At 36.0% G+C, this 27,693-nt stretch overlaps 13 protein-coding genes across 13 annotated transcripts; 6 read left to right on the top strand and 7 right to left on the bottom strand. All coding sequences in view use genetic code 12, as the record gives it.

Moving 5' to 3' along the window:
• Positions 1-1,489: 1,489 nt before the first annotated feature.
• On the bottom strand, positions 1,490-2,695 carry DASC09_051370 (glutamate--ammonia ligase; the record flags this gene model as incomplete). Its single annotated transcript, XM_064998736.1, has 2 exons — positions 1,490-2,526; positions 2,629-2,695. 2 exons carry the CDS (start codon positions 2,693-2,695, stop codon positions 1,490-1,492), a joined length of 1,104 nt encoding a protein of 367 aa, XP_064854808.1.
• Positions 2,696-3,496: 801 nt separating this feature from the next.
• Positions 3,497-4,138, top strand: ERV25 (Erv25p; the record flags this gene model as incomplete). The annotated part of the gene is made up of 1 exon (XM_064998737.1): positions 3,497-4,138. The coding sequence occupies one exon, from the start codon at positions 3,497-3,499 to the stop codon at positions 4,136-4,138; it is 642 nt and encodes a 213-aa protein (XP_064854809.1).
• A 363-nt stretch (positions 4,139-4,501) lies between these two features.
• CYM1 (pitrilysin family metalloprotease) lies at positions 4,502-7,567 on the bottom strand (the record flags this gene model as incomplete). Its single annotated transcript, XM_064998738.1, has 1 exon — positions 4,502-7,567. One exon carries the CDS (start codon positions 7,565-7,567, stop codon positions 4,502-4,504), a length of 3,066 nt encoding a protein of 1,021 aa, XP_064854810.1.
• Positions 7,568-7,785: 218 nt separating this feature from the next.
• Positions 7,786-8,706, top strand: RPF1 (rRNA-binding ribosome biosynthesis protein RPF1; the record flags this gene model as incomplete). The annotated part of the gene is made up of 1 exon (XM_064998739.1): positions 7,786-8,706. The coding sequence occupies one exon, from the start codon at positions 7,786-7,788 to the stop codon at positions 8,704-8,706; it is 921 nt and encodes a 306-aa protein (XP_064854811.1).
• Positions 8,707-8,802: 96 nt separating this feature from the next.
• TRM732 (tRNA methylation protein TRM732) lies at positions 8,803-13,413 on the bottom strand (the record flags this gene model as incomplete). The annotated part of the gene is made up of 1 exon (XM_064998740.1): positions 8,803-13,413. The coding sequence occupies one exon, from the start codon at positions 13,411-13,413 to the stop codon at positions 8,803-8,805; it is 4,611 nt and encodes a 1,536-aa protein (XP_064854812.1).
• A 197-nt stretch (positions 13,414-13,610) lies between these two features.
• VPS36 (ESCRT-II subunit protein VPS36) lies at positions 13,611-15,707 on the bottom strand (the record flags this gene model as incomplete). The annotated part of the gene is made up of 1 exon (XM_064998741.1): positions 13,611-15,707. One exon carries the CDS (start codon positions 15,705-15,707, stop codon positions 13,611-13,613), a length of 2,097 nt encoding a protein of 698 aa, XP_064854813.1.
• Positions 15,708-16,165: 458 nt separating this feature from the next.
• On the bottom strand, positions 16,166-17,203 carry HYM1 (Hym1p; the record flags this gene model as incomplete). The annotated part of the gene is made up of 1 exon (XM_064998742.1): positions 16,166-17,203. The coding sequence occupies one exon, from the start codon at positions 17,201-17,203 to the stop codon at positions 16,166-16,168; it is 1,038 nt and encodes a 345-aa protein (XP_064854814.1).
• Positions 17,204-18,010: 807 nt separating this feature from the next.
• On the top strand, positions 18,011-19,124 carry DASC09_051440 (putative peptide hydrolase; the record flags this gene model as incomplete). Its single annotated transcript, XM_064998743.1, has 2 exons — positions 18,011-18,037; positions 18,108-19,124. 2 exons carry the CDS (start codon positions 18,011-18,013, stop codon positions 19,122-19,124), a joined length of 1,044 nt encoding a protein of 347 aa, XP_064854815.1.
• A 399-nt stretch (positions 19,125-19,523) lies between these two features.
• Positions 19,524-20,753, bottom strand: DASC09_051450 (branched-chain amino acid aminotransferase; the record flags this gene model as incomplete). The annotated part of the gene is made up of 1 exon (XM_064998744.1): positions 19,524-20,753. The coding sequence occupies one exon, from the start codon at positions 20,751-20,753 to the stop codon at positions 19,524-19,526; it is 1,230 nt and encodes a 409-aa protein (XP_064854816.1).
• A 727-nt stretch (positions 20,754-21,480) lies between these two features.
• FAU1 (5-formyltetrahydrofolate cyclo-ligase) lies at positions 21,481-22,185 on the top strand (the record flags this gene model as incomplete). The annotated part of the gene is made up of 1 exon (XM_064998745.1): positions 21,481-22,185. The coding sequence occupies one exon, from the start codon at positions 21,481-21,483 to the stop codon at positions 22,183-22,185; it is 705 nt and encodes a 234-aa protein (XP_064854817.1).
• Positions 22,186-22,282: 97 nt separating this feature from the next.
• Positions 22,283-23,101, bottom strand: FMP10 (Fmp10p; the record flags this gene model as incomplete). Its single annotated transcript, XM_064998746.1, has 1 exon — positions 22,283-23,101. The coding sequence occupies one exon, from the start codon at positions 23,099-23,101 to the stop codon at positions 22,283-22,285; it is 819 nt and encodes a 272-aa protein (XP_064854818.1).
• Positions 23,102-23,353: 252 nt separating this feature from the next.
• On the top strand, positions 23,354-24,952 carry SET5 (S-adenosylmethionine-dependent methyltransferase; the record flags this gene model as incomplete). Its single annotated transcript, XM_064998747.1, has 1 exon — positions 23,354-24,952. One exon carries the CDS (start codon positions 23,354-23,356, stop codon positions 24,950-24,952), a length of 1,599 nt encoding a protein of 532 aa, XP_064854819.1.
• Positions 24,953-25,502: 550 nt separating this feature from the next.
• On the top strand, positions 25,503-27,320 carry CUE3 (Cue3p; the record flags this gene model as incomplete). Its single annotated transcript, XM_064998748.1, has 1 exon — positions 25,503-27,320. One exon carries the CDS (start codon positions 25,503-25,505, stop codon positions 27,318-27,320), a length of 1,818 nt encoding a protein of 605 aa, XP_064854820.1.
• Between the last annotated feature and the right edge of the window lie 373 nt (positions 27,321-27,693).

A 27,693-nucleotide genomic window follows, 5' to 3' on the forward strand; every position in this document is an offset into this window, starting at 1 on the left:
CATGTTATTTGAGTTGTGTTGCTGTTCAAGTAATCTTCTTGCTATAGTAATTTGTCATGAATGCTGTAACGACCTTTGGAATGCATCCCCTTTTATTAATTTTTAAATATTCATACTTGATTCTTTTACCTGGAACATGCTCAAAAGTAACTCTTAAATGTAATTTCATCAGCTTCAAAAAAAAAACCCTCTGATACCTGAGCTGTCACTCTCACACTATTCTTAGTGTTATAAAAAACTGTTTCATGGGTGTACTCAATATTCAATTACGAAAATCAACTCTTGGATCACACACAGTTGGTATTGAACAATTTCAATAGCATGCCCAATTATCCAACATTATTATCATCCTGATGATTGATGCTCATCCAGAAAAAAAATGATACAATCAAAAAAAAGAGGTTGAAGTGAATGGATATGGGATCAGATGAAATATGAGAATAACTTGACTCATAAATGTTGGAATCAAACAAGTAAAGAAAAAACCTATTGCCGTTTCCAGAAAACTGGATCGCCTCACATAAAACCCATGAATAAACTTTGAAAAGGTTTTAGCTGATGATTAACGGTACACTTGTATCGTTTCCAAATGACAGATATCAAATATTTAGTATTTATACTGCAATAGTATCGGGAACTGAAATATCGGGAACTGAAATATCGAAAATAATCTGATCCAAAACTCAAGCTGTAGTCATAGCCCAAAAAATGTGACTCTTTCACATCACCCATATGTACATATATATGACAGCATTGAAGACTATTAAATCATTAGCTATTGAACTAAAGTAATAAGAGGTTTGCAAACAAATAAAAAACTCATTCGATAAAACCATCAAATTACGATAAGAAGCACATTGAAGAAATAGACCCAACATCTATGGAGCACATGTGAGAGGATGATTTTATCCCCACTCATTTGTAGCTAATTTCGAAGGGATTTTACCAACCGATACTCGCAAACTAATTTGCGAATGATAAGAAATCTTCTAGGGGTCATAAAAACCCATTGCTGAAACATTCATATTCGGGGAGAGAGACAGAGAGACAGAGAGGTGATATATTTCTTCGTACCTAAGACTATTATCTCCAATGACTAACCCCGAGTACGGACAACCCTAGAGATAAACGGCAACTAATTTTTATAGTAATTATAATAATCTAATATACTTTGAATGCTGAATCTGAAAATGTTTTTGTGCGACTCAAAAACTTGAGTCACAAGACCAATCTCATTGGAGTTTAGAGTAATTATCCTGAGGTCCATTTGGGAGGAAGCATACTTACAAACACTTTTATTTGAAACACACACTCTAAATTTGCATATGATTAAAAAAAAAAAGCTATAATAGTTAAACAGTTAACAGAAAGAGGAGATAATAAATAGCAACCGATAAAAAAAGATATAACCAAACTAAACTGAGAACCAACAATACGTAAAAATATTAATAACAACAAAAACGGAAGACACTACTTTTTTATTTTGAGCTTACTCTTCAGACTCCTTGGCGTATTCCTTAGTCATGTCAACATCACTAATAGAACCACAAATAGTTTCAACCATTATACCAGTTACCAAGTATGGGTCAATGTTGGAAGCTGGTCTTCTGTCTTCAAAGTACCCATAACCTTCCTTGGCAACAGATCTTGGAATTCTAATCGAAGCACCTCTGTTGGCAACACCAGACAAGAAAGTGCTCATTGATGCAGTTTCGTGCTTACCTGTCAATCTCTGTTCATTGTCGGCACCGTAAAGAGCAATATGTTCCTTGTGCCTCAAGGACAATTTTTCAATAGCAGCATCAATGTACTTCATACCACCTGGTTGTCTCATAGCTTCAGTAGAAACGTTAGTGTGACAACCAGCACCGTTCCAATCACCCTTCAATGGTTTTGGATGGAAAGAGATCTTGACGTTGAATTCTTCGGCAACTCTGTGCAACAAGTATCTGGAAGCCCATAATTCATCACCCATAGAGATACCTTCACATGGACCAACTTGATATTCCCATTGGGAAGGCATAACTTCGGCATTGATACCAGAAATGTTGATACCAGCATAGAGACAGGCCTTGTAGTGAGCTTCAATCACATCTCTAGCGGAAACCTTACCGGTACCAACACCACAGTAGTAAGGACCTTGAGGAGCTGGGAAACCACCCTTTGGCCAAGCATAAACATCATCGAATTGATCGAATAACGTATATTCTTGTTCAATACCAAACCAGGTCTTTTCTTTGGCGTGAGCAGTCATCAACTTTTCTGCAGCATGTCTGTGGTTAAATTTGTTTGGAGTGCCGTCACTGTTCCAACATTCCGCCAAAACAATAATGTTGTCACCTCTTCTGAATGGATCCGGGTAGTAAGCAACTGGTCTCAAATAAACATCGGAGTTGTGACCTGGAGCTTGACCAGTAGAGGACCCGTCAAAGTTCCATTCTGGAAGGTCGTCAAGGGAAGTGACCTTCTTAGATAAGGTTTTACCCTTTGATCTGACGTTATATTCTGAATCAATCCAGAAATATTCTAATGTAGTTAAGATTAGTTTCAATAAATTCAAATACACATTCGTGTAGATTGACTGTCTTCAAAAGAATTTGAATTGTTTTGGGAAAAGAAAGTACATACCGGCAACGACCCTTCCGTTTTGTGGCAAGTCAAGGTATTTTAAAAGAGTAGCGGTTTTTTCGGCCATTGTGGTTATATGTTTTTTTTTATGTTTGATTTTCTTTTTTATTTATGGAGAAGATTTATCAAGCTAGATGATGAGATCCAAAAAATAAAAGACAAAGAGAGAGATAATAGGAAGAAAAGATACAGAAGAAACGAGATAGATAAGGAGGCTACACTCGCCTGATATATTGTTTAGATAACCACACAGGGCTCACAACGTTGATAGCGGTCAGCAGCTGATAGGGAATCAGCCAATCACAGCGCGTGATCATATGCAATAACTCAGATAGCCTCGACCATTGCCCATTTTGACACATTCACACGGTAGTTAACCAGGAGATAACAACTCTCTGCAAAATGGTCATTTATATTGATAAGCTTGTCTTAGAATTCGCTTGTTGTACGAAAAATCTCTTCAGCCACACCCATAAGGCAGTCGGTGTCTCCCGGAGACTTTCGCATAGCGTGGTTTGGCTCTTTAGGCTGAAACACTTTCAGTAGAGGGGTGCAAAGCCCCGTGTTAATAGTCCTGGTCCTATAAGGGGTGTATACACCCTATGATGAAGGATATATTGTCACGTGCTAATGTTTTTTTTTTTTCCTTCCAAGTGGACACGAATTTTCAATGAGAGAGAAAAAAAATAACACACAAGATTGATTTTGATCCACGAAAAACCCCTACTATTCATATCAGATTAGGAAGGTGCCATCTCTGACAACATAAAGGAGAAATATTCCCAATTAACTCTTTGTCGCAATAAGATAAACACAGGGCCATTTAGACGATTATAGGATCAAAATACATTCAAAGATCAATTCCAGTATGCAGTTGCCAGTGATCTCGTCTCTCATATTATTCTTCATATACCTTGGAAGCACCCAAGCCCTTAGGTTCGATGTGCCAGCTTCTTCCTCAAGAACAACCCCATTTTGCATCAGGGACTTTGTAACCGAAAATCAATTAGTTGTTGCCAAAATCCACTCTTCTGGTCATGTGGGTGATGGTCAAGTGCTAAACTTTTACATCGTTGACAGTGTCGGTAATGAATACCGTAGAAAGAAGGACTTTGCTGGAAATGTCAGAGTTGCCTTCACTTCCCACTCAAATTCCGCCTTTGATGTTTGTTTTGAAAACACTGCAGTGCATAGAGGTAGATCTCTTTCTAGAGAAGTTGAATTGGACATCGAAGCTGGTGCCGCTGCCAGAGATTGGAATGCCATCCAGGCTGCTGAAAAATTGAAGCCAGCTGAAGTCGAGTTGAGAAGAATTGAAGAATTGACTGATGAACTTGTGGATGAATTGAACTACTTGAAAAGAAGAGAAGAAAGATTAAGAGACACTAACGAATCTACCAACACCAGAGTCAAGAACTTTTCTGTTTGTGCCATCTTTTTACTCATGGCCTTGGGTGCATGGCAAGTTAATTACTTGAGAAATTACTTTAGATCAAAGCATATCTTATGATTTCAATGGCTGATAATATCTGTTTAGTTTATCAAATTTCCCATCTAATGAATTTTTTTCCTCTCATAAAAGGCTTCTTCCTTTCATTTTCATAGTCTACGATGTATCGTCTCGGTTGGCAAGTATCGAGCTTTTTTTTTTTTTTTCTCTCTCTCTTTCTTTTCTAGTAACGCTTTTCGTATATGTATTAATCTTTGCATTTTTTGTATAATTTGGAGAATCGAATATCTACTTGCTACCATAAGGAATAAATAACAAAAATTTTCTTCTTCTTTATCTTTAATGTATTGATAAAAAATCAAATCTAATAGATAGTTTATGAACAATAAGAAACGTTATTTACATGTCACAAATCACTAGCAATCAAGAGCTGAAATCAATAATCTCCCATTTGCTTTCATCATATTCTTCCAATCTTGGACCAATCACCGCCACTCTATGACTCTTACTATCCTTGATACCATTTATAAGATACTTTTCAGTCACATTCTTAATATCCTCAATGTTAACATCTAACAAGTTTTCTCTTCTCTCTTGTCTCATTGGGTCAGTGATTCCGTCACGGAACAACATCATCCCTTCCGATTTAGCATCCATTGGCGCATCGATACTTTGGAAGATTGTCAATTTAGCCTCATTCAAATTTTCGGCAGTCCAAGCATTGTCAAGGGCAAAATCAGCAGATTTCTTGAAATATTCAATACTCCTGAGTGGGTTTGGATCACGATAGGAGTAGTATCCAAATAACCCATCGACCCCTCCATATCTAACTCCACCTCCGTAGGCACCACCCTTTTCACGAACTTCTTTGTGTAGGTATTTAAAGGTCAATAATTGAGAAAGGATTTGTAAAGAAGCACTGTCCTCCTTCAAAAATGTAGTACCTAAAAGACCCAATGACGCGTATGAAACTTGGTATGGGAGACTAAGAAGCGTTGGTTTAGCGCCAGTAATACCAAAGAATTCAGATCTTAATTCATTAAAGTATGTTGGTGATTCATAATCGATGGTACTTTTATCAACGTTACTTTGTGGGAGATCACTCAAGAATTTTTCAATTAAGGATTGGTTGGATTCAACGGTTTCACTATCACCAATCAACCCGAATTTGAAGTTATCTTTATTGATCAAGATTTCCTTAATTTCCTCCAATTTAGAAACAATTTCATATCTCAATTTCTCTTCATCATCGACAATCGCATTCAATTTATTGATAAATTTGATTTGACTCACACCGCTAAGATATTCTCCAAACTCTTTAACTGGCGACAAGCCGGCACTAGCAAATGATCTAGCGTAAGAATGGCCTGAACTGGCAATGTCACTCACACTATTGGCGTTCAAAGATTTGATCAAGGTTTTCAATTTCTCGGTGTTGGTAAAATCAACCTCGTTCAAAATTTCTGTCCAAAGGTCATAAACTCTACCAACTTCCGAATTCAATGCAACACCACGGAGTTCCCAAAATAATTTTGGTTTCAAGTTATCAGTGATTGAAGGTTTCACGTACACTGACGAGCTCAAGCCACCAGTGTACAACTTGATTTCGTCTTCTAATTGGTCCATGGTTTTATTCTTAGTACCGACATTCATAAGCGCTTCACAGAACAATGGCAAATATGGAACCAATCTTGATGGTACCGCATTTTCTAAACTCTTTTGAGCACGGAAATACAAAAGACCATTGGTATCGGTGATTCTTTTCAAGAGCTTGTAATTTAAGTTATCAGCAATATCAACTGGAGTAACTTCACCATCTCTTGGAATATCTTTATCTACACTAAGGGTTGGTAAGCATGACAAATCCTCTTCCTTAGTTTGTTGTTCTAATAGTTTCAATCCACGATCATAAATAACCTCCTTATCCTCTTCATTCAAAGTTTCAAGTTTCTTGGATAATCTTGTGGCTTCTTCATCAATGACTTTCTTTTCGTAATTGGCATCAGGTTTCATCACAAACTTGAAAACAGGCTTTCCCAAAAACTTTTCCTTGATGACATTTTGGAAGAATTGTCCCTTGGCAGCGGCATAATTGATCTTGAAGTCGTTGACGACATCATCGAACGCTAAGGAATCAAAAGGATCCACACGATTCACCCACCCAGGGACAATTGAATAAAGTAAATTCAAACCAAAGTCAGATTTTTTATCTTTTTTTCCTAATTCAATTTGTTTAAGCATGGCCTCCACTTTTTGATCTTCAAATCCAGTAATGGCACACTCTTCCATAACTTCATTGACGATTTTTTCAAATTTTGGAATATCTTCCTTTGACAACCCTTGAAGCCCCACAGTGAAACTATTCAAATCAGTAATGGATTCAGCACCAGAAGTAACAGCATAGTCATTTCCGATCCCACTCTCAATCAATTTCTTGAAAAATGGAGAGGCGTGACCGTCCAAAAGTAAACTACTGAGCAACTTCAACACGAAAGTCTCATAAACATCCTCAGGCTTACCAACAAACCAAGTCATTGAGGCCTTATATTGTTTATCTTCGGATAAAGTTGGATCAACCGGACCTTCGACAAACACTTCTTGGGATTTGGATAAATCAATTGGTTCTTTAATATCCAGTCTACTTTGCTTCTTGGCACGCTTACCAAAATGACCCAAATTCTTATTAAGAAATTCCAAATTTTCGCTCAATGGTAGATCACCATAAGAAAAGATTTTGGCATTAGAAGGATGATATCTTGAGGCATGGAAATCCACTAGGTCTTCATAGCTTAAATTGGTGATTGCTTGAGGATCGCCACCCGAAATATGCAAGCTTGGGTAAATCTTGTTTAAAAAGTTGATGTAGAACAAATATGAAGCATTTGAAAATTGACCCTTCATTTCATTGTAAACCACCCCTTTGAATGTGATTGGTGTTTCTTTATTATTTGGGTCCTCATTTTCAAGTCTCCAGCCTTCTTGGTGGAAATCCTGACTCGATAAGAGAGGATTGAAACAAGCATCGAAATAAATGTCTCTCAAATTTTCAAAATCTTTGTTGTTGGTGGTTGAAAACGGATAGAAAGTGTAATCATGACCGGTCATAGCATTCATGAAATTGGATAATGAACGATTCAACATTTTGAAGAAAGGATCTCTCACTGGATATTTTTCTGACCCGCACAAGGTGGTGTGCTCCAAAATGTGGGGCAACCCAGTAGAATCTGTAGGATTAGTTTTAAAACAAATAGAAAACACATTGTTCTTGTCGTTTCTATCAATATGAAGATATTCAAGTCCTGAACGCTTATGTTCCAAATTCACTGCTGTAAAGGCAAACTCAGGGACTGCAAGAGTTCTTTTAATTTCAAATCCATGAATCTCTTGTCCAATAGGATACTTCCTCAACACTTTTGAGGAGTTGTAAGCTTTGGTAGAAGCATTTCTGGTGAGGCTGCGAAGAGCGGCACCCACATTTGACCTTAGCATTCTTGAAGGGTTGTTTTTGGTTGGATATATCCATCTCATCTACTCGGAGAAGGTTTCATTGGGATTTTTTTCTGGAAAGCGATTTCCCACCCGAATTTCACTCACGTGACAGCATCGCCAAATTTTGGCGCTACAAAAATTTTTTTTTTTTTTTTTTTTTTTTATTTTCAACCTCAAGATGAGGTTAACATTAAGAAATATCTCTTTCACTATAAACCATGGGCACCACTTCTAAGAATTTCAAGATCAAAAATAAGGATGTGCGAACACAGATAAATCTCAAGCACAAAAAGGAGAAATCGAAACTCAAGCGTGAGGAACGTAAAGAGAGAAGAGAAAAAGGTTTGCCAAAACAGGTACCAGATACCATCGATGGTAAAAGAGAGTATGATGAAACCATTAAGAACCCTGAAGATTCTGATTCTAGTGTTGATAATTCTGACTCTGAAGATGAAAAGGAAAATGAAAAGCAGGATGATGACGACCAACAAGGAGACTTTTCTAGCTATTTCAAAGACGGAAAAGATCCTAAGATACTAATAACCACATCTGCCAATTGTACCAGACATGCCTACAATTTTGTTGATTGTTTTGGGGAACTATTCGAAGATATTAAGTTCATTAAGCGGAAAAGAAACTATTCGATGAATGATATGGCAAGATTGAGTTCTAATAGAGGCTACACTCATTTGGTGGTGGTAAACGAAGACAAGAAAACCATCAATGGGATCACTTTTATCGCCTTGCCAGAGGGGCCAACCTACTATTTCTCAGTGTCTTCCTATATTGAGGGTAAAAAAATTCCAGGCCACGGTAAAGCTACATCACATATTCCTGAACTTGTGCTCAATAATTTCAAAACTTCTTTGGGTGCTTCTGTTGGTAACTTGTTTAAATCATTATTCCCACACAAACCAGATATCGAGGGTAGACAGGTGATTACTATTCATAATCAGAGAGATTTCATGTTCTTCAGAAGACATCGTTATGTGTTTAGAAATGAGGAGAAAGTCGGATTGCAGGAGTTGGGTCCTCAATTCACTTTGAGATTGAGAAGAGTACAAAGAGGTGTCAAAGGAGAAACTGAATGGGAGCATAAACCAAGCATGGATAAGCAAAAGAAGAAGTTTTATCTTTAAGTTTGCAATTTTATTTTCTTACAGTATATTCATATAATTTGTATTAATATTAAAAGTTCTATTATGTATGTAACAAGATAATAATTATAAGAGTAATTAGCGTCGAGGAACTAATAGCGTTTGCAAGTTATTTGTTTGACAGAGTTTTTGAAAACAAGAGAATAAATTTTCAGTCATTTCATCATTAAGGCCTAATTCGTAAACCATATTCAAGTTTGAAGTCTGCATCTTGATAGCCCCAAACGTAGTTTCACTGGTTGTCCAGCCAAGGATCCCATCAGCACCTTGTGACTTAACAAAGCTCACCATGTATTGCCATTCTGACACCACTCTAGCCTTAATATCGTTCTTTCGCTCAATTGACAAGAAGTCGCGTGATTGGGTCAACATATTTATGATTTGAGAATACCTAATGAATTCGACAACATAAAGATTGTCTTTTTCTGCATCAAATAAAACTTCACCCAGCTGCAAATATTCTTCGACCACTTTATTCAAAGAAGGATAGTTCATGAAGTACTCTAAAAGCACAGTTGCTGCGTGGCCTTGGAACATTGGCACAAATTTTGACACGAATTCGAAACCCATGAATACTGGGACTGACGAGTTGACACCGTACAAACTGCAGAAAAACTTCGTAATATCTTCTCTAATTTCTTCAGAATCATCGCTGATTTGGAGGAAAAGATAGAAAAGTGCTTTGGCCACCACTGGAGACTCTATGAAATTAAGTCTTGAATCAATAACAACATTGAGCATCGAAAGCAAGGACTTGCAGGCAGCATATCTCAAGTCTAGAATATTGTCATCATTAGCAAACAAGCGAATAAAATGTAACCATTTTCCAATTATTGTCTCATCATGTTCTTTATTAATAATTGAGTAGCCAATAAAAGGACCCATAGCTTGCAAAGCAGTTGCTTTGACATCCTCACTATGATCATCAACAACAAACAGAATGAAAATAGATAACTTCTCCCTATTAGTTTTGGTGAGGTCAGTTACACCAGCATTAGTTGATACTAGTTGCAATAGCTCTAAAGCATTAGCCTTAATATATGACCAAACAGACTCGTCATCAATAATCTCCCAAAGAGTGTTGATGATATTAGAAATACATTCATTGGAGAGTTTCTTCAACATTTCAGGACGATGGATTATAAATCTCATTGTTCCTAACTGGACTTTATACGAGGCAGAAATAATACCCAACTCAATAAATTCTCCAATTTGGGCGTCGTCACAGAACTCAAGAATTAATAATGCAATATCCTTAGCAAGCAATTCTTTCATACCATCTAATTTCTCAGATTCCATAAATGTGTACTCCAATTCAATGAAGTAATTGCCAATAGCGTTCATGAACCCAGGAGCAGTGAAGCCTCCGTTAATATCCAATAAGAGTCTGAGCATGTCAATATAGGCTTTTCCATTCATGTAGCATTTGTTATTGAAAAGAATTTGTGGAGAAGATTTAATAATTCTATTAACCAATTCTTCAGGAATTTTTTCATTTTCCACAGAAATTCTTTTGCTCTTAATCAACAACTGATTAATTGCTAACAAATTCCCATGTAATTCATTTTGCAGCCCTGGGTTAGCATCAATTCTGTCAAGCAACATATTTATCTCATCAAAGATTTCATATTCATAAATAGAGGACGGAATAGCACGGGCCGCCATTTCTCTAATCTTGAAATACTTAATTCCAAGCGATTCCAACAAGAAGGGTTTAAAATCTTCTAAATCATTACTGAAGTTGTTGGTTGGCTCAAGTCTAGAAAGAATAGTGAGAATTGGGAAAATACTTTCCAAAGCAGAATTGGAATTTGTATTCTCTGAGCCCGACTCAATAGCTAAGAATTTTCTAAAGTTGTCAGTCAAGATTCCTTTGAGTTTCTTGAACTTACTAAAGAACAATCTACCCGAATATGGAACAATGGTGTTACCAACTTTCTTCGATCCAAACAATTTGTTTTCTAACGCAGCGAACAACATTACGGCACAGTTTCTGATTGACCAAATGCCAGATTGAATAGCCCAGAAAGACAATTCGAGACCCGCATCAATGTAGAAGGATGTAGGGTCCGATAAGTTAGCTTCAATGAACAATTGTTTGATGCAATTGAAAGCATGTACTTGAGGTAATTCAATATTTTCATCCAATTTGTATTCTTCTTCATTAATAGGAGTTCTAGCAATATCAATTAGCCTCTTGAATGTTTCCTTGAACAACGGAGTGTTTTTCAATCCAACCCTAACTTTCCCTAGTCTTCTAATATCCGCCACTAAGATCATAGAGATCAAGAAAGGTAAACCCGCAGATCTTCTGATAATATAAGTCGACTTGATTTTAATTAAAGATAAATTATCATTCAACCATTTAACTGGCATCATTTCAAGACCAGAGTCTTTACGATAGCATCTATGACAACATTCTTCAAAAGTTGGATAAATAGAATAAAATGCCCCTTTATGGTTCACCGAAGATAGCTGAGTTAAGATCAAGTCACTAATTTTGAGAACAGACTCCTTACTCAAAATGAAATTTGGGGCTCTGATGAGTAGTTGCTTTAATACGAATGATGAGTCTTTGACTGCTCTCCAAGCGTAATTAGAGATAATTTGAGAAAATGGACTTATTTGTTTGATAGTTTCCACTTCTTTGAAAGCATCAGGAATATTTCCTTCTGGAGAGTCATTAGAGAGGATATCCTTTGTAGAGTCCCAATTTTGATTTACCAAATCGATGATTCGGTCAACTCGCTGTTTCCATTCTTTCTCTTCCTCTTTCTCCATTTTATCAAAGTTTGAATTCTCAATGATTATGCTTAACCCTTTATATAACCCATGGACTGAGTGAGTAGAAACAGATTCTGCAAGGTTGTTTGAAGCAGCATCAATATTTTCTTCTAAAGCGTTAAGTAGATAATCAGTAATAGCTTTATTTTCATCGTAACGCTTTTGAGCTATGTTGTAGTTATATACAAATTGCAATAATCTGGCACCACTATCACTCATTTTACCTTGGATATTTTTCAAAATATGCACAGACCTCAAGAAGATTTCGTTGATGGATTCCTTGGAGCTGAATCCTTCAAGTGGGACTGGTGCCATCAAAAGAGCATTAATGGCACATTCTCTGATGTTATCAAAATTATTTGAAATGTTATCAATCAATAATCTCACGATGTCTCCAGTGTATATTTGAATCTGGAAAGGATAAGCAAGGTGCTTTCTATCAAGATACTTCTTTGGAACATTCTCATCAACTCCCGAAGTTATCATTGAAATTAAAAGAGAAAAGGCCAAATGGAGTCTTTGGTAAGTCATTCCAGGTGTGATTTGGGTTTTGATTTTGTTCAACAATCTTTCCAAAAATTCCTTTGCCTCTTCAATTTGTTTGATCATTTCATCGTTATTCATATCAAGCCCCTTGCTATTGAGTGTATTTAGCTTTTTCTGCAAGGCATAAGTAGAATCTCTGACACGAAGGATGAAGTTTCTGGTTAAACTATGGAAATCACTTCTTGAATCTGGATCATCATCTACAAAGTAGACTTCTAAGATGTCTTCCACAATACCATATATATACAGACTGACCGGCCTTGCTCTCTTAGTGGAAGAAACTAGGATGGAATATGATGTGATACGGATGGTTTTAGATTCATGACTCAATAGTTGTTTTAACAATTCCAAATTGATGATTGGATCGTCACCGGCAAATGGTTCTTCATCGATTTGTAAGTCCTTACCGATTTTCAAGCATCCAAGATACAAGGATAATCTAAATGTTTGTTCTTTCCCTGATAAGCTCAAATTTGGATCACTGGTATCTAATATCTGATTGATAAAATACTTGTACACTGGTCTTGGTTGCTGAGGAACTTTCAACAATAAAGGAAGCAAGTAAATCTGAACGTTTCTGCATAAGTTGAAAGTAGTTAATGATTTTATTACCGGGTCCTTCCATACTAAAGTCCACTTCAATTCAAAGTCCTGTTCTTCTGAGTTTTTCATACTCTGGTAAATTCCATCCAACACCGCTGCCACACATTTCGCAACGGAATTGGCAAATGCGTTGGAGAACATTTGTGCCAAAGAATCTTCAATAAAATTTGGTGATTCCTTTAAAATCTTTCTGCAATCAATATTTCTCGCCAAAGTTTGGATCACAAAGTAAAACACCCTTTTGGTATGGGGAATAGTTTTCAAGATTTTGCTACTCCACTTTTGAAACACATTGGCAGTGATATGATCCTCGTTATCCTGATGAAACAAACTTAGAAAACTCACCATCTTCGTCAATAAATCCCTCAAGGCATTACTCAATGGTGAGCCACTTTCATTCCAAAAATCTACAATGTAATCAAAGACAAAATTAGAATTTTCGTCAGTCATGAAGCCTGATAAGCGTTGAATCAATTTAGGGTCAGCATCCGGATGATTAAAGATTTGCATACATCTAACAAGCCATATAGCAAGTGAATCAGCACAGTAAAGCCTGATATCACCGAGCCCTTTATAGCTTTTCAAAGTATTGAATATTGGATAGAAGATGCACTCTATGCATGTTGTACCAGTCTCATCAACACTGCCGATCAAATCTGCAGGTTTATTTTTGATAAGGGTTTTCTTCAACCGTAATATCTCTTCCTCCAGAAGAATACAGTCCGATGATATAAACTTCACCGGTATTTCAACCATTTTTGATTATTTTTTGTGGTAGATAGTTAATAATAGCAAATTCGACCATATGAAGTGTATTAAATTTTTTTTCAATCAATTTTTTTTCCCCCAATTTTTTTTTGAAAGACCCATTCTGATGGTATTAAATAGCTTGCATGTTCTACAATCCAGTGATTTTATGATTTCATTAAAGTACTTGAATATATTCCAGATAGCTACCATTCGTAGTTATCAATTTCATTTAAGTAGTAACTGGTACCTGAAATATCTTCATCGATTAATAAAGATCCATTCATTAGCCCAATGTCGAGGATTTCTTGCAAAATTGCCACACTTAAATTCATTTCTTTAACAAGGGTTTGGATATTTATTCCTCTAAAATATTCACCGCTACCTTTAATTTTATTCTCAACACTCTGATATTCAGAGTCTATAACTTCACTGTTTTGTAACCTGAACTTCTTATTTATCAAGAAATCCGTAACTTGATTGAGAATCTCTTCATCAGTACATTTCGAATCTTGAATCACTAAAAGACCACTTTTTTCAAACTTTCTGAACTTCAACGGTAATTTCAAGCTATCGAAATATGATACCGATTCTAGCAAATCAGAAGGTGAGATTAAATTATTATTGAATCCCAACGATATATTGTATAGGGAGTAGAGATCTATCAATGAGATAATACCTCCAGAGTATTCATTTGTAATTAATTTCATACTGTTGTCCCCAATACCAAATACAAAGTTCTGGATAAATATTGCCAAGTTTCTGGCAAGCTCTTTGTAAAATATCTCCTTATTATCTAACTTATTTAAAAAATTAAAATTGTTATTCAAAACAAGGTAGTGAAATGAATCATTAGTATTGCCAATTCCTAAAGTGCTTTTAGATTCATCAAGAGTTTTTTGATATTCGTTATTACTGATACTATTAACATTAATAACTTTATCAAAGGACTTGATTAGATTGTTTAGTTCTTTTGCCTTCGACATTAAAGAGTTCAAGTCTTCCAACGAAGATTCCAAGATAAATTCATTCTTTTTGATAATATGACCTTGATTACTTTCGAGTGCAGAAATCCCAGTTTTGATTCTTGGCGTTTTAGCTTCATTGGAAACCAGGGAATCAGATGGTCCTTTCGGGTTTGACATAATAATCTTCTGGACATTCTCATTCTTATTAGCCCGTTTCATAATGTCCTTAAGGTTCGCCTCATCTATCATTTCTTGCAATTTTGATAAAAACTTCTTTAAGTCATTTGAATTATTATTATTTCCACCATTGAAGTTGCCCCGGAAACTCAATTTGATAGATCTAGCTTGAAAAGCTTCTTTATTTCCATCACTCGGATCCTCGGTATCAAGCATGATTAAATTTCTAGCATTTTTTAAGGTTGGCTTTTTTGGAAAGTTATTCAATGAAGAGCCACAAATCTCACAATTCTTCATTAATGGATGGTTCACAAAAGTACACACAAGACATTGATTAATATTCTTGCTTTTAACAACGCTTTCGGATGACGCAACATCATCACTTAGATCAATTAAATCTTTATCCTTTAGTGCTTCTAGCTCCTTCTGCTTTAGTTTCAATTTCTTGTTCCTGCTCTTCTTAATCGCACTGATGATCCCATTTTTTGTGGATTGAATGCCGCAATTAACGCAATTTGGAAACTTCACGCCCGTATTCAAGTTTGGGTTCAACAACTTATCCAATTCATAATTCTCCAGAGAAATCTTATTAACGAACTGACATATCTTGCATTTCCAGGAAACTATCTCAAAGTCTCCAGTTTCGAAAATATCGCTGTTACCAGAAATCGAGCCTACAGAACTGGCTTGAGACATATCAGTAGCTCGTAGTCTTTCAATACTAGGATCCTTCAATTTATCTTTATTCGACTGTGTAGATTCAATACTTTCAAATAAGCCATCGGCCTCATATAATCCCCCTTCACTATCATCTGAGATATTATTGTCATCTTTGAACCTGACGGTTATCTTCGGTGACAGCTTCAAAAACCCATTATAAAATTTCAAGCCACCATCAGAAATCACATCAATCAACTTGAAGTATAAACTACAATTAACTGGATCATCATTATCCACATAAACTAATCTTTCGTTTGTTAAGTAGATTCTCCCATTCTGATGATTATGGATCTTAAAGTTTCCTTGGTAGAGTCCCACCGAGTCAACAAGCAAAGCTATTGATTCGGTACGATGTTGGTTGAGAATTGGCGTGTAAGATGCAGTTAAGTGAGCAAAATGCCAGTATTTCGGGATTTTGTGCCTCGTTTTTGATGACATCAAGATTTCTCCAATGTTAAAATATAATTTATTTCCCGTACAATGAAGCTTTGGCTCTCACACGATAAAGAGAAAGCTCGGTGGATTTCTTTTTATAAAGTTTAGCAATCAATCACGTGTATATTTACCAACCATCATTCCTTCAAGGGATTTAAACATAAGCTACTACTACCTTTATCATAGTTTTTCAATGGCAAAGAGTATAAATTTGAAAATACATGTCTCCTAAAAATGAGAAGAAAAGCAAAAATAAAAGAGGGGGAAGAAAAATACAAAATGGTACAAAAAGTGTAGAAATCATGAAAATGGTCCTAAAATGCAAAGATAAAAAGCAATCATAATATATGAAGAGATGCAGTAGCGATAATTTAAAATGAAAATAAAAATAATGATGTAGAATGAAAAAAAAAACTGAAAAATTTATTTTTGACAAAAGGTAAAGAGCAATGGATTTTTCCTTATTTTTGTTGGATACTTTTGTTTGACAACACATTAATTCTCGGTAATTCATCAATTTGTTCAATCAAGAATTCTCTCTCTTCGTTGAAAACAGTATCATCTCGTCGATCAAATGAGAAATTCTTTAAGAACAATAATAACTTGTCTCTATTCTTGATTAAAATATCCAATACCGGCCGTGATTTCTTTGGATTAGCCACAAATACTTTGAACACATGAAACGCTTCAAATTGTAAATTTCTAGACTTGTCGCTCAATAGATTCATTATGATTTTTAAATTCTCTGAGCTTTCGACATATTTGATCATCAAACTGTTGTTTTGCTTTTGTAAAATCAATTGGGATAAAAGTTTTATTGATTGTCGTTTCGTTACATAGTTTCCATCCCTTATTAATCCATTAATTGATCTAATGAATATATCAACGTTATTTGAATTGCTCAACCACTCAGCGACCACTTTTTTGTGAACCGTTAATAAGTCATTAAGAGTATTGAAAGAATCTGTCGAGTTTTCAAAACTGTTGCTTGAACAATATCTGAAATAATTCCAAAAAATTTTATCATTTAGCAAGAATTTATTAATAGACGCATGCTTAATACAATCTCTAATGATTTGACCTGTAGTAAGCGTAATTTCGGGTATTTCAGGACCTTTAAACAAGACTTGTAATATTTGAGGCCGGGATAGAAGATAATCAACTGTTGGCGATCTATTTCCAATTTGACGACGCAACAAAGTAGAGAATAAAATTACCACGTCTTTCCTAGAATCAAAAGCTAAATTAGCTAAATTTGCTGCTAGTAAATAAAGGCAATCAGTCGAATAAACTTCTTGGGATAGCTGGGCAATTTGATCTGGCTGTGGGTCATTATCGTCATCGCCGTATAAGATGATGCGTATTTGTGATAAGTAACGGCCGCATTCGTCCTGTATCTTTCTATTATCACCAGATCCATCGAGCTTTGCCACTTGGTCGTTGAGGACCCTGATCAATTCTGCCGGAGTTTTAGGATTTCTTTTGAAAAGGAACGCCATATCTGAAGAATATATGGTTTCTGTGTCAAATACCGAGAAACAAAACCAACCGCAGGTGTAGATGAGCAAAGGCAGAGATGAGCTTTTTTTGTTTACCGATCCATAAAGAGATCAAAAAGGTTCACTCCTGATTTTTGTACACACAAAAGATCCACTGAAGACGTTTGGGTAGAACAAGGCGTTGTGGATAAACGATAGATATTATGCACTTTGTGGCGAGACAATGAAAATAAAAGTTGGAATAAGAAGCCTGGATAAGTGATTGATGACCAAAAAAGAATCTCCTGTGTCAATTCTGTTTTCTATATCTCAGAGCAAATCGGCTCGAATGGTAAGGTATATATATCTCCATATATATATCTCTGTAACGATTACGCACATTTTTTTTTTACAGTGTTTTTGTGATTTTCACTGGTTAGCAGCCCATCTATATTACAGGGTGTTAGGGGGTAAATATTTTCACGTGATAAGTAATTGATGACTAAGTAGCACTTTCCACCTTACTTCCTTACTTCCCAGGCAGTTCTTTATATCAACTAAATTTTTGCTTCACTAATAATCAGCAATAAAAAAGGTACTCATGGTGTATAAACATGGTATGAATTTCAACAGGCTTACTTCTACGAAATCTTACTCAACAATAAAACAACACATCTCACAAGCAGCGTCCGTATAGACCGCAACTGTTGATTGATAACAATTATACCAGAAACCTGGGTCATCGCATCATAAAAGAAAAATTGTAGGGACCATACGCAACCTTTTAATAGGATACTATTAGTATTCAATTACAATTATAACATAATCATGTGTGGAAGATTTGTGTTCACTATTGTATGTGTTTTCAATGAAAACGGCTAGTGGTAATGTTTGAAGAAGTATAAATTGTCTAACATACAGTTAGGAAGCTGATCAAATTCCCCAGGTATTCAAAGATGTCCATCAAATTCATAATGTTGTTGTTGTGTTACCAAGGCATGCTTACAAGTCCTATAACATATCCCCAACAAACTATAGTCCTGTACTATATAAAAATTACCTGAAAAATGAATCGGGGGATTCTAAACATAAGGGCGAGTACATAGCCAGGTACATGAAGTTTGGCCTTTTGCCATCCTGGGCCAAAGACCAGAAGAAATTTTCAGGATATCGGACTTTCAATGCTCGCAAGGAGAGTCTTAAGCCCAGCTCAAGATTATGGGGCTCTTACATGAAACATCAACGATGTGTTATTCCTGTTGAAGGTTACTACGAATGGATACATGAGAAAACTCCAGCCTCGAAAAAGGCAAAGAAGGCACAGGTCAACAAACGTCCCTATTATATCAGGAAACAGGAAGAAGGCAAAGTTCTTTTCCTTGCTGGTCTTTGGTCTCGGTCAGAACTCAAAGAGAAAATCCCAAGCGTTGATAAAGTATGCGGTTATGAAGACAAAACTTCAGAACCATTGACTAATGAAGTATGTTCGTTTACCATCATCACGGCATCAGCGCCAAAACAGCTCAAGTGGTTACATGAAAGAATGCCAATTGTACTTGAACCAAACTCCGAAGCATGGAATAAGTGGTTAGATGTTGATGCCAATGAAAGTTTTACCCAACCGGAACTAGAAGAGATTTTGAAGCATTATGACATTGAAGATTTGGAATGGTTTGAGGTTTCGCAAGAAGTGAACAATACTAAAAATGATGGCAAGCAATTGATTGAAAGAATCAATTCTGAAGGCGATAAGGGTACCACTAAAAAGAAAAGAAAAGATGATATTTCGCTCATATTACCTACAAAAAAGAAGATGAAAGTTGAGGACGATCATGCCACAAAACAGGAAGAAGACGAACGAGCAACGGCAAGCAAAGAAGAAACTCATTCTGAAAATGAAAAAATAACTGAGGAAGGTGGTGTAAAAGAGGAGGAGAAATAGGAGGAGAAATAGGAACAAGTATTAATTAAGAAGAGGTTAATAGCACCGAAGTTCGTATATAGTAGCTGTTACTTGGTCTGTATGTAATTATTAAATACCTAGTGTCAGCAAGGAGTGTAAGAAGATATGCTGAAAGAGAACACATAAAGGATAAGAATATTTAATGTGCTTGAGTTTTCTTATTTATTTTGCACTTAAGAAGGATACTTCACCATGGAATTAGGCAGTAAATAAAAGCGGTAGAGCTTTAGCAGAATTATATTTCTACGATAACACAAAAGATCATGGACAAAAAATCATTTAAAATTCTAAATTTTATTTCCCATAACATGACTTATTATATACGTAGCGGTAGAAGAAAAAAGATGGTAACTATTTAATTTACCTAAATTATCTAACTTAGTTGATAACGCGGGACCAGTTCTTGAACTCTTCCTTACCATATTGCAAAGCAGAAATCCATTCTTGGAATTGCTTAGTAAGAGCACCGTATTGTTTACCTTCCAACAATGGAACACTGATGTCCTTACCGTTCCAGCCAATTGTCTTGACTGGGGAGACAACAGCAGCAGTACCAGAACCGAAACATTCGAGCAATTCACCCTTCAAAGCTCTTTCAGCCACTTCATCAATAGACAAGTATCTTTCGTTAACTTCCCATTCATTCGAGTCCAATCTTTCTCTACCCAAAGCCAAAATAGAGTCTCTGGTGATACCTTCCAAAATGGTACCGTCCAATGGAGCAGTAACTAATTCCTTCTTACCAGTCTTAGAGTCCTTGAAGGCAAAGAAAAGATTCATGGAACCAACTTCAGTGACGTAGTTTTCTGGACCAAACAACCACAAGTTTTGTTGATAACCTCTGGAAGCAGCTTGCTTTTGTGGAAGAACACATGGAGCGTAGTTAGCACCCAATTTTCTGTTACCACATCCACCTGGCCAAGCTCTGGTAGCGTAATTGGTAGCTTCAAGAGTGACGGCCTTGAAACCAGTGCTGTAGTAAGGACCAACAGGAGAACAAATGACGAAGAGCTTAGCTTGAGATGGGGTGCCAATACCGAGACCAGCATCAGTACCGATCAAAGTTGGTCTAATGTAAAGAGAGTAACCTTCACCTTGTGGAACAAAGTCAGCATCAAGTTCAACCAATTTACCAATCAATTTGATCAATTCTTCACTGTCAAAGGTTGGCAAAGCGATTCTTTCGGCAGATTTGTTCATTCTGATCATGTTCATATCTGGTCTGAACATTCTCAATTTATTGTTAGCATCTCTGTAAGCCTTCATACCTTCAAACAATTCGAAACCGTAGTGGAAGACAATAGAGGATGGGTCGAGACACAAGCCAGCGTAAGGCTTGATTTCAGGAGCACCCCAACCAGTGGTAGCATCCCAATCAACAGTCAACATATGGTCAGTGAAAGATTTACCAAAGACAAGTTGTTCATTTGGCAACTTAGCTTTTGGAGAAGCAGTTTTATTGATTTTCAATTTGGAAGCGTCCAATGGAGCAGTAGACATGGTTCTGAATGAGTTAGTAATGGAAGATCTTTGAGAGTAACTAATAAAGGTAGATCTAGCAGACGACAAAGATTTCAAGCCCAGCAAGGACAATCTTTGGAACAGCATTTTTGCAGGATGATGAGCCTTTGAAGTATTAATTTGGTCCTAGGTCTTTTATCCGATTGAGAATTGACCAATTTGTTGGCTGGTTGTCCTTGTGGGAACTTAACGGAAACCTGAAATTTCACACGGAATTGAAACCTATATATAAAAAAAAATAAAAAATAAGACTAAAAAAAAGTGAAAAAAATAAGATAAGGAACGCCCAACATCAGGAGACCTTATCAGGCACCTGCTTCTCTAGAAAATATCCGCAGAACTGAACCTCAAATGTTGCTTGCGATACGTACGATGTTTGTTGATGGAAATTGATGTTGTATTTTGTGGATTATTATCAGCATCCCATTGGAAAATTGGCGTTTTTATAAGCTCTTCTATGAGTCAAAAAATTTGATGAGCCGGCCTTTAGCGAGGACGGGTAAACACTTGTCTGAACTCCGGAATCGCCAGTTCCAGGCAAAATGTTTACCTTACAAGGAATGGTCCTCGATACGCTTGAAGAATTGTTAATAATATATCTGGGGAGATATATTTATCAATACAGCTACAATAATATGACTAATTCAACACCAGGAGCGGTGTTCTGCGATAAGAAACCTCCCAAGTAAAATGGTTGATGTGTGTGGCCGGGTAAAATGGACAGAATCTCTCCACAATTTATTATTCAGTGTGCAGTCAATCACCATTGGTTGACTCATATCCTCAAACAACTTAATATAGCTACTACTCCGAAATGCTGTTGAAGAGCCCTGTCAGAAGACATGTGAAACTGATTCTAGCGCAATTGTCTTCCGCGGAGCTTATTGATCAATCCTTGAAAGCTGCGGTAGCTCTAAGACAATTGCCCGTATATCGCGATGCCTCGACCATAGGATTCTACATGAGCATGGATGCTAGCGAGCTAAAAACCTCATTGATGATTAGAAATGCTTTTGAAGATGGTAAAAAGGTGTTTTTACCTCGTTGTCATTTTCAGCCTACTCTAACAGCATTTTCAACCACCAGGGATTACTCGAAGAGTGCCAAGAAGAACCATTTAGTATTCCATCATATGCCGTCACTTACCCAACTATTGGAAATGAAACCTCAAGGGCCTTACAAATTAAAAGAACCATCAGAAGATTTGCCTGATTGCTTTTCTCCTGAATTCGGAGGAATAGATTTACTAATCATGCCGGGAGTGGCATTCTCAATCAACACTTCGGGGGGTGTAAACAGAATAAAAAGGTTAGGCCATGGGGCTGGGTTTTATGACGAATTCGTTGCCAGACATAAAAAATATGTTGACGATTATAATGAAGCACATTCCCAAGAAAAAAAGTATCCATTCTTGTTGGGAGCTTGTCTCAAAGAACAGTTAGTAGAGGACGTACCTACTGACGAATTAGATGAGGACCTTAATGGTTTGTTGATAACAGACAAATTTCATCAATTGTAGTGATACCCAATATATACTTATGATCTCTACACCAAAAATATTACTGTATAATTTATTAAGTCAACTTTCGAGCCTTATTTCTTTGATAAGATCTAATTCAAAAAGGCCAGAGTTTCTTCAAACCCTTCTTAGCCTCATCTTTGGAATCATCTATAAAGTTTGGTTTTTTATCCGATTCTAATATTTTAACACTACCTTGACCTTTAATTAATAATTTACCATCCAATGACTTAACATTGCCATCAACAGCAACTATTCCGCCACTATCACTCCCCACATTGGTCTTAATCACAATAAAGTTGTTAGCCAAAGTCGGAAACCTGTAACTCAATTCTAAATGTTTTGTTGAAAATTCCTTAGCCTCTCCATCGGAATTGAAATTTAAACCCACACTTTTTTTGAAAACCTCATCAAGAATAGTTGCCAAAACACCTCCGTGAACGATAAACGGATATCCACAAAGTCTTGATCCCACATAAATTACCGAAATGGTTTGGTTTGTCTTTGGATTTTCGAAAATTAAAGGCTTGATAGCAAAACCTCCAGGAATAGTTAAGGCTCCTTCGGTAATAGATTTGTTGTTAACTTCATTAGCTGCTTTTGATTCACTAACATAACTCCAATCTCTATGCTGTTTCCAGTCTTTATCATTGCCAAGCTCTTTAACGACTTTCAAACTCGCCAACTTTTTTTCAAGGGAATCGGTATAGTTTCTAATACTTTCTGGATCACCATCCTTTGGAAGTCTTGAGTTCAAATAGTATTCAACAATCGATAGTACTGGAACAAAATGCGCGGTCAAGGCGCCCCCAACAAATGTGCCAGTGTATAACTTCCAGTGGGCTTTGAAGAACCCTGACTTGGGACTTCTAGCTGTAGTACTTGCGAATCTTCTGAATACACTGCCAAATACCATCACTTTGTTTTACCCCCTTTAATAACGATGTCTTTAGTAACTCATCGCATCATTCTGTATTTATCGCCACTGTACAACATTTACTGCACGCACTCAGTCCGAAAATCCCTGACAAAATTTCGTTGGAAAATTTCTTCACAAGACATTTAATTAGCACCTTTATTGAATATTTGAAGAAAGAAAAAAGAGAGAAAAAAAAAGGGAATAGCATTCCATTTTTAGTTACCAATTAGTCTATATATCAATACATCAATGATTGAGCAGCCGTCTAGTTCCACGAAAACCCTAAATAACAAGATCGAGATCTTATCTATCAATGATAAAGATCCAAATGATGCCGAGGGAGTGCAAATTACTCCCAACGAACGTATGGTAGTAAGTGAGGTAATACAGATATGGAAACATGATCCTGCCACTGAATCACTAGGAATTGCTAAATTACATGTTCTTGTGAAGGCAGCCCAACCAAACTGGTCACTTTCTGAGAAAAGATTGAAAACTTTGTTGAAAAAATACGGGTTATTGGCAAATCAGCCCAAATTCTGTTATGTCAATGAAATCACTTCCAAGCCAACCCCTGGTTTGGAATTACCACCTAAAATCAAGTTGCAGACCGCGAAAAGCAAAGGGAAAGGGCTTTATGCATCACAATTTATCGCCAAAGGCGAGTTAATTTGGGAAGAGAAACCATTTATTTTTGTCCCACCTTTGGACCATGTTTATTTAATGAAAATCGGGAAGAGTTGTGCCTACTGTGGCAAGTTGCTTCAATCGAGATTGTTTGATTCTCAAAGCTTTCTTAATGGTTTGGATTGTAAATATTGTTCTCAATTATGGTGTTCCAAAGGCTGTAAAAAATCTGACAGTTTACATATAATTTTGAACCATAATGAGAAACTTCTGAAATCGAAAAATAAGTTGAAGCTTGATTCCAGTAAATGGCAAAAGTATAAGGAATTTTGTTTGGAGAATCGCTGGAGTGCGGCATTTGCTGTTGGTTTGATTAGAATACATGAGTTGAGTGACGAAACCGGGATTGTGGCTAAACAATTTGATGCATTTGCTAAAATTGGCCAAGATATAAGATACAAAGCTTCAGATTCGTCTGCCGGTGCCTTTGACAACTCGAATGGTGGTGATGGGGCATTATTTGTCAAAGAGCAACAAGAATTGCTTTGGCATAAAGGTCATGAATTATTCAATGAAATTTTTGATGTTGAAGGTGAGAATCCAGACACCATTTCTCAACACAAAATTTCTTATGAAGACTATTTATTGTACATCGGTACTTACAATATCAACAATATCGAGTCTTTGTACTTGATTCAATCACATTTGAATCATAACTGTGTCAAGAATGTTGATGTGAGAGTTGCTGATAACACCCGCAAACTTTCTGATGGTATTAAAGTCTATGCCGCCAGAAATATTAAGGCTGGTGAAGAATTGGTCACATCCTATGTTAACCCTACTCATAATGTGAATCAAAGAAAGAGAGAGCTTAGAGTAAATTGGGGATTTAACTGTTCTTGTAACCGATGCAAAGAAGAAGAAAAAGAGACACACAGATTGCAATCTAATATTGGCAGTGATCCAAAGAAAGCAAGCCCTAATCCTAATGAAAAAAAAGCCGATGAGCTAACTGTCAATGGCGACAAACCATTGAAATCTTCCCGTAAAAACTCGATGAGAAAAAGCTCAGATTTGAGTTCTAGAAATGACATTAAGAAAATGTTGGAAGGGGCCAAAAATGATGGAGAATTCGAGCTAGAAGAAGCAGATGATTCGTTAACAGTTAGAAGAAAGAGTGTTAGATTTGATGAGAAAGTTGTTGCTGTTGCTAACGAATGAAATCACTTGTCATTCATTTTATTTTTTTATCAATGATATTACTTTCTTTATTTTTTTTTGCATTGTATTTTTTTAATACTGTGCATTCTATAAACGTTACAATTTGATAATATATATGTCCTAATAATAGTGCTTCCTGTAAAGGGAGCTTATGAAACATGTTGAATCACTTTAGTCCAAGGGCTGTGGTCCAATTGCTACTAATATGAGAACCACAATGAGTTAAAAATCCCAAAGAATTCTGATGCAATTTTTAACAGGTTCATCATAATACTGACTCTAAATTTAGCAGGGGAAAATAAAAATAAAAGATAATTCTCAAATGTCTAGATCATAGTTCTTTTAGCACAATTGATTTGTCAACATTTCATGCAGCTGCATTTTTTTTTTTTTTTTTTTTTTTTTCAAGAGGAAAAATGAACCTTTATAATTTTTCACGACCTTAAGCAACCACGAATACTAATTCAATTGAAGTCGCCAAAATACAAAAAGAAGAAAAGGAAAATAAGAATCACAGTGTCATTGGTTTTAATATTGGTTAGAAAAAAAAATGCCGGTTGACCTCAGTATTAGATTAAAGAAGAAAGTGGTGACTTTCGATGGTATTGATAAACTTGAAATACCCATCGTGATGTATCCACCACTCAAACTTCGATCTTCTCTTTATGATAAGGATCCGGTAATATGGGTTCACCTACTCGAAACCTATATTCAACTTTTTCATCTTTTGCTTTCTTTCGATAATGATGAAACATTGCTGGTCCATATTGAGGCCAATACCATTACGCAAATGAAAGCGTTAATCCAAAAATATTTATACGAAAGCTCACTAGAACAGGGTCAGGTATTGACATTGGGGTCCGTTAATCCACAGATCAATGAACATAACAAAACCTTGAGATCCTTGGTATTTAAACTTATTGAGAAATATGGATTGTTGTACTTTGGTATTAGTGGCGAGACATTGTGGCACTTTATCAGGGTTTACATTAAAGGCAATTCGCTTGCAGTTAGAGATTTAATAATACCCAATGGGAAGGCAGTGAGTTTGATCCCTTCCCTTGTACTGGCTCTTGAAGATTTGTTGGCTAATGATAAATTTCATAAGGATCAAATCCACTACTATGGTTTGATGCTTGGAGTGATGAACCAACTCAACAATCAGCGTGGTCCAAAAGCTGCTGAAAATAAGAAGCTTAGTCACTTCGACAAAAGAGTTCAGAAGTTTGTCAATTTGTTTGTAAATGCTAAGTTGATCCAAATTCTTGAGAGATATTATGGTGACGGTAAAAGTATCCACTCCAATGCATCGAAAACTTTGATGGTATTAACAATATTGAGTTGTTCTCTTGAGAAATTGCATAAATTGGCCGAAGGAGAACTCTTTAACAAGTTGAGATTCAAAGATAAGCACAATTTCTTTTTGAAATATCCTTTATTTTACGGTATTATCCGATCAGAATTTATTGTCAACTATTTCAATCGACAAGAACTTGAGTCATCATTGAGCTTCTTATTCCCTAACAAGTATCTGGCAGATATTCAAAAGAAGATTGACCAAATAATTGAAATGTTTCCTCAGTTATCAATGTACCAAGGAAACTATTTATTAAAACAGTACGAAAATGATGCTAATAAAGTGACCAATGCATTGTTAGAAGATTCCTCCATCATCAGCAAGATACCGGAAAAGAAAATGAAATCATCCGAGAAGAATACCTCGACTCGTGGTAAATCTAAATACGATGAAGATGATTTTGCCAAATTGAAATTCAATTCCAAGAACGTTATCTTGGGGAAGAAGGAGAAATTGACCAGTGCTACACTTGATGAAAAGTATGAGGATGTTCGAGAGGATTTGAAGAAGAAAACATTAATCAAAGCATTGGCCTCCTTATATGAGAGTGATGAGGATGAACCTGATGATTCTTACCTTGATGCCGAAATTATCAATAGTGAGCAAATACAAAATAATAAGTCAGATAATCAGGCAGGCAAAGGGAAAGTAAAGACCAAGTTCAATCAAAAGGATTTTAATAAAAAAATGGAAGAAGAGCAAGAAAAAATTGAAAACCTGACTATTGCTGCTCCATATAATAATGCCCCAAGAAATAATTATAACAGCTTCTCAAGAAATAATAATACCGCCCCAAGAAATGCCAGGAATTCTAGTGCCCAGCAAAACAGAGACTCAAATAAGGACAGGAAAGAGGATGCCAAAAGGGAAAATAATGATTCTAAACCAAAAAGTGGAAAGACCACTGAGGGCGAAAGGAAGAAGTATAATCGAAATGAGAAGAATAAAAGTAAGGTCGCTAATCATAATAGAAAAGCAGGACATGACAAGAAAATGGCCAAAGCTTTTTAAGCTATTATTCCAAATTTTTTTAGTTATTTAATATTTTATTAGATAATTTGGTCCTTTAAATGATAAGCGGTGCATTCATCACTAAAAGATTTGTTGATAAATCTAAATCAAAATTTACACAAGTTTTAAGTCGAAGAAAGGAATAAAAACTATCTCATTATGGTATATAATTGTACTATTACAGAAAACATCTTTCCCCCATTGAAAATGCCCAAAAAAAAAAAAAAAAAAACCTCAAACCTAGAATATTGCTTATATATACACAACTAAAACAATGAAAAATGTAGGTCTCTAACCAATATCGCCAACATGCATGATAAAAACAAAAATAAAAACAAAAAAACAAAAATAAATGGTACAAAACAAAAATGTA

The sequence above is a fragment of the Saccharomycopsis crataegensis genome, assembly GCF_037102585.1.
Source record: "Saccharomycopsis crataegensis DNA, jcf7180000000085, whole genome shotgun sequence".
Lineage (NCBI taxonomy): Eukaryota > Fungi > Ascomycota > Saccharomycetes > Ascoideales > Saccharomycopsidaceae > Saccharomycopsis > Saccharomycopsis crataegensis.